At 34.5% G+C, this 6,185-nt stretch overlaps 1 protein-coding gene across 2 annotated transcripts; it reads left to right on the top strand.

Moving 5' to 3' along the window:
• Window positions 1-825: 825 nt before the first annotated feature.
• Window positions 826-3,700, top strand: LOC124951220 (microtubule-associated proteins 1A/1B light chain 3A-like). Of its 2 annotated transcripts, none has more exons than XM_047499228.1 (3): window positions 826-1,139; window positions 1,918-2,080; window positions 2,171-3,700. In XM_047499228.1, the coding sequence occupies exons 1-3, from the start codon at window positions 1,097-1,099 to the stop codon at window positions 2,331-2,333; spliced, it is 369 nt and encodes a 122-aa protein (XP_047355184.1). In that variant the 5' UTR covers window positions 826-1,096; the 3' UTR covers window positions 2,334-3,700. The 2 variants fall into 2 exon arrangements, with proteins under 2 accessions (XP_047355184.1, XP_047355183.1); XM_047499227.1 differs by lacking the exon at window positions 826-1,139 and adding an exon at window positions 1,350-1,492.
• Window positions 3,701-6,185: the final 2,485 nt, after the last annotated feature.

Genomic DNA, 6,185 nt, shown 5'->3' with positions numbered 1-6,185 from the left:
CCTTATACTTCTTTCTATCTATTATCGTGCACGCATCGAACAGCAGACAGACAGAAACGGGACACGTAAGAACACGTTCGACATAGCGCGTTTAAACCGCGCGCGCGTAAAAAAAAAAAGAATTACCGCCACAGTTGGACGCTCTTCCTTCAACAATTTTTCTTTTTTTTTTCTCTCTTTTCCTTTTTTTTCTTCTCTTTTTTCTTTCTTTCTTTCTTTCTTTCTCGCTATCTCTCTCTCTCTCTCTCTCACACACACACACACACTTTCTTTCTCTCTCTCTCTCTCTCTCTTTTCACCGACTAGACTGCTCCTACCCGAACGCCTCCTCTATTAACATTCGTGTTCTCGAATGATAATTTTGTTACTTTATGTCGGCACGTTCACTGCTGTTGCGCTGCACACCCACGCATGCACTCGCGCCCATACATATAAACGAGTAGAACGTGTCTCTTAATGCGCGCACGGATGTCACCACCGTACTCCGATCGCTACGATCGCCACGAAGAAAGCACACCGTACAAACGTACCATAATGTATATATTCTTATTAGATACTACTACCTATTGTCACGAAAATCTCTCTTTCTCTCTCTCTCTTTTTCTAGCAGCGCCCTCAAACGTCATTGGTTCGTCCGACGGCAGAACTAAAACTCTTCCCATCTATAATACGCTTTCGCTCTGCTCTGTTCCTTTCTATCCTTTACTCTATCCCCCTCCTACTCATATATACTCCCCGCTCTCCACTGCGTCCACATGCGTCCGTGCTCATGCGCAGACGCTTTGTTTGCTCCTCGTCCAATGACAGTACGCGCCGAACCGATCATATGTTTTCTCATTTTCGTTCGACCGACCCAACCTATTAGACGGTGACGCTGTTCTCTGTATACGTGTTGTCATTATTTTGATCCGAGAGTTTACTTCTCTCTTTATCTCTTTCTCTCGCTCTCTTTCTCTCTCTCTCTCTCTCTCTCTCTTTCGTTCTTTCTCTTTCTCTCTTTATCTCGCTCGCTCTCTTTCTCGTTCTCTCTAGCACGTAACCGATATATCGTCGAATTTACGCGTCGTGTAATAGTTTATAAATTCTTCATATAAATATGAATTTCACACCGAGAACTTTCAAAGAGAAGCGATCCTTCGGTAAGTATTTATTCGTCGACATTTTCTAGTTTTGGCTTTTTTTATTTTCCAAAAGAACAGAAACAAAAAAAAGAGAGAGAAAAAAAGAAAATTGAAAAGAAACAAAAACGTTCGACCGACCCAACCTATTAGACGTTTACTTTATTGTGTATATATATGCATACGTAATATATCGTTTTATTATCTTTCATATGACGAATTGACGTCTCTCTTTCTATCTTCTTCTCTTTCTCTCTCTTTTTCTATTTCACAGCTAGATACATATTTTTCATTAAATACGTCATAGTGGTTTATAACTGAACCGATGAAAATGTATTTGAAGGTGAAAAGTTTCAAAGAGAAGCGTCCCTTCGGTGAATATAAATCAAAATTTGAAATTATCATGTTTCATTTTATTTTCAAAGAAAGAAGGGTAGAAACGTAGTACATTTTTTTGAGATGCTTCTTTCTACATTATTGTCGTTCATAGGGTTATACAATATCGAATAGTCTCGTTTAAATCCATTTAAATTCGTTTGGAAAATGTTTCTTCGTTATTTTAGAATTTATTCGATATTCTGCTTCAAATTTGAAATTTTTAATCTCAATAGATTAATGTTTATTTACAAAGAATCCATGTATGCTCTAGAGACTTATATAAATGTATTGCAAAATTAATTGTATATTATTTTCTGTGTTTATTTTTTTTTTTATAAATCTACAACTATATTATTATATACAATTTGAACAATTTATAATGGATTTTTTCTTTGTTTCTTAATTTTCTTTTTTTTTTTAGCTCAAAGAGTAGCAGACGTAGAGGCTATAAGAGAGAGACATCCAAATAAAATTCCTGTAATAGTCGAAAGATTTCCAGGAGAAAGACAATTACCAATATTGGATAAGACTAAATATTTGGTACCAGATTTCTTAACAGTTGCCGAATTCATAAGAATCATCAGGTACTTTTGTGATTTTGATAATGATGTTTAATAACATTGACAGAATATGTGTTATTATAAAGAAATTATTTTTTTTTTTTTTTACCATAGACGTAGACTACAATTAAATCCAACGCAAGCATTCTTTCTATTAGCGAATAGAAGAAGTTTGGTAAGTGCTAGCATGACTATGTTACAACTTTACCAAAAAGAAAAGGACGAGGATGGGTTCCTTTACATCGTATTTGCCAGTCAAGAAGTATTTGGTCATTAGTTAGTTAACGCAAACATTTAATTGCGAGTTAATACGATAATATGTAAGTTTTTAAATGGATGAAAACAAACTCGCGTTAACCGATTTCCATATTGTTTTAGATAAAAATAAGTTTTATGGGACTTAATCTATACGTATATAACGAATATTTTCACAAAATATTAGATTTTAATCATAGATCTGCTGTTACGTGTTTGCCTTTAAACCGAATGCGCAGAGCCCTTGTGATCGACTTGCAGTACCTGTCAAAATATTTAACGGAACAATCATATTTGAAATTTGCATCTGAAATCGTCATGGTGCTTGGAATCTTTTGCAAATAAATCCATAGTATTCGAAATAAGTTAAGATTTAGGATGAATTTAATTTATTACCAATTGTCTTTGGCTGATGCTATTTACCCTCTATGGCAACACGCTTAACCGTGATAATATAATTAAAAAACAATACTTTATATACATTAAGGAACATATATGTATTCGAATTTTATGCAAAAAGATAGTTGCTTAGATTCTGTATCGTCTAATCAGAATCCACGGACATATATCTTGCATTAATTTTAATGCAAATTTAGTAACTTATATGCATCATTTGTATATTGCATAGTATAGTGTGATATTTGTGACACTTTATATATCATGCGCATATATGCAAGCGAAATGAAATATTATTTTTTCCATATGTTAATCGCGATATACATATATATATACATACATATATATATATATATATATATACACACACGTATATATCTTCTATACAGTGGACTCTCGTAATGAGTAATCGTTATCGTGTTTAAATGTGATGAAAATATCAAACAAAGTCGGTTCTTATCGAAGTTAGGTGACTTTATGTTCGCCTCTATTCGTAGCCTTGCTGAATGCACGTTCCCTCAAACGAGCATAAATATATGCTGCGAATTAATTTCTGTGGTATATTCACCATATCGTTACCGTAATATACTTATTCGGAAATGCTGCAATATTCGTGAAAGTGTTCATGTACATAATATATATACAATGTGATGTATATCGAATATTAGTCAAAGAGCCTCTCTATCCTTATTTCGAGTTCGGCTTTGAAAGCACTTTCTGTATTTACATCCGTCGATCGAAATGGTGCTTTTAACGCGCAGAGCGATGTTCGAATAGTGGCCTTAGAATCTAAATTAAGACTGGGCATTTAAATATGAATTTCTTTATGTCAAATAATTCTTTAAAACAACATATATACAGTTAATCGTGCCGATCGGAAACAAACGGTCTTGGACAATCTTCCAAACTGTATTTTATCGTTCTTATGATTACTATAAATGAACTAAAAGGATAAGAGTACCTGTTATTAAAAAAAAAAAGACAAAAAAAAAAGAAAAAAAAATTATAAAAATAGCTTCGATTATATTTATTAAATGATCTCTAGCAATTCTGCAACAAAGCGATTGACGGAATATAAGGACAAAACCGTTTGTCATATCGTTGGCAATATCGTCATCTTATATAATGGAACCAATTTAGTACTATGATCGTTAACGAAAATTACGTTATACATATATAAGTATAAATCTCAGAGTACCCATATTTTCTTTTTCTTTGGAAATTTATCTAATTCTTAAATTGATACTGTACGAAAATTCATTTTAAAGTTTCAAAGATGTTTGAAATTGTTTTATACAACAAAAAAAAAAAGAAAGAAAAAAAATGAAATGCACCATTCGAAGTTTCACGTACAAAGTAATATTCAGTGCATATACAATTAAATATATAACAAATAATAGTTGTTTAATTATCACTATTACTATTAATATTATTTTTATCATTGAAATTTCATTTATATCATTTCTATTATATGTATACCAAACTAGAGTGTACTCTCTGCGAGTGTAATAAATATATATGCAATAAAATTTTGTAGATCTAAAAATTTACTTTACTAAGTTAATCTACAGGCATAATTTTTTAACTTTTTGCGACCGAGGATAACCGATATACATACATATATCTGGCAGAAGCGAGAGACTGTTTAAAAAAAAATACGTACATATATCATTTGATTGTGAGACCAAAAATAATTTCCAACCAAGACACTGTCGGCCAATGTTGCGCTATAAAAAAAAAACTTATCATCTGCACCCGGCGAAATTTTAATAGATCTTTCCTCAAACTAAATTCATTTAAAAAAAGCTTAAATGTAATTTAATCCTATATATATATATATATATATATATATAATGTCAATTCAGATGAATCATAATTTGACATTAACGAGATTAAGAATCTGTGTTAAAACTGCGAAGAGTTAAGTAGATCGTGATTTTAAATCGAATGAATTAATAATAAATGAATCGAAGAAAAAAGGTAAGAATAATAACACCGTAGTAATCTTTAAGAATGTAAAATTTAAGAATGGCGCTTTCATAAATTCATTTCATCATGGCCGCTCAATAATGGCGGCACTCTGTATTAACAAAGAAAAAGTTGTTAAGGCATTTGCCGCTTGTTGTCGCTCGAATGCGACGATACGAATCGTCGTGAATATCGGAACCAAGCCCAGTTCAGAAAAGACGTCGACAATCTCTATTGCGGTTGCGTATCGATGCCAGTGAATGCAATGTCGAGTGGGTAAAAAGGTGAGTAGTGGGGTTAGATGCAAGACGAGGAAGAGAAGGAGGAGGAGGAGGTGGAGGAGGAGGTGGTGGTGAAGGAGGAGGAAGAAGAAGAGGAGAAGGAGGAGGTAAAGAGGGGAGGGGCAAAGAAAAGGTAAAGCAAAGGGTAGAAGAGGTTATGAACTCTAACCCACGGATGGTCGACGAAGTGTGGTAGCTGCTATGAACTGTCCAAATGACGCGTGGTCAGATCGGTCATCGCTGTTGGCGATAAAGGTGAGTGTTTCTAGAACGAATTGCCCTTTCGTTTCTCCATCGATGTGTGCCCGATTATTCTTCGACCTGTTCTCTGACTAGCTAGCCGGATACGAATAAAATCTATGGTGTATCGTCTACGTCGCAAGTATCAATCTGCGTGCACGCCCTTTTCACGATTAAACCGACTACGATTTGTTTGACGATTCGTCTCCAATGTCCTCTTTTTTTCTTTTCTTTTTTTTTCTCTTCTATTTTATTCTATCGAGTTTCAATGCGTCCTTGAGAAAATAATCCTCTAACATGCCTAGCGTCTTTGCACATACAAGTCGAGAAAAATGAAGGAGAGAAAGAGTGTGTGTGTGTGTGTATATATATATGTATATATATATATATATATATGTGTGTGGTTATATGCATATATGCGTAGGTTCGTGGGTGTGGGTGTTTATGTGTATGAGAGAGAAAGAGATAGAGAGGAAAACAGACAATAGGAAAGAAATCGCGAGATGAGTAAGCGATCGTAATTCCTCCGTTCGTTTATCGCGTCTCTCCGCAATCTGGCGTGTAGCGTTGCGATGAAAGAAAGAAAGAAAGAAAACAAAAAAAAAAAAAAGAAAGGGGAAAAAAAGGTACGTCAAAAATTTAAGTAGGATGTTCGATTTTGACTTTTCTTTTTTTTCTACCATTTCTTTTTTAACATTCCCGCGCGATATCTACCCCCTCTTCCTCCCTTCCTCTGGCCCTTTTTACCCTACTTCTCCTACCCCGAACCAACCGACGTACCGACGTGCATACGTACTTACATATGTATTTGTGTACGTTGCGCGCATCGCGTCCGCGATTACCCAGCTGATCCATTCTTGGATCGAACTCAATGAGAGCGGTCTGAAACGCTAAAACGAGTACGACGACGCGCGAATTTTCAACGAAATTTTTACCGATTGAACAGAATATTAGGATTTATATAAATCAAGGAGATTTGACAAAGTTTT

The sequence above is a fragment of the Vespa velutina genome, chromosome 8 (assembly GCF_912470025.1).
Source record: "Vespa velutina chromosome 8, iVesVel2.1, whole genome shotgun sequence".
NCBI classification, from domain to species: domain Eukaryota; kingdom Metazoa; phylum Arthropoda; class Insecta; order Hymenoptera; family Vespidae; genus Vespa; species Vespa velutina.
The sequence above is the reverse complement of the archived record's forward strand: the minus strand, read 5'-3'. Positions and strand labels throughout refer to the sequence as shown.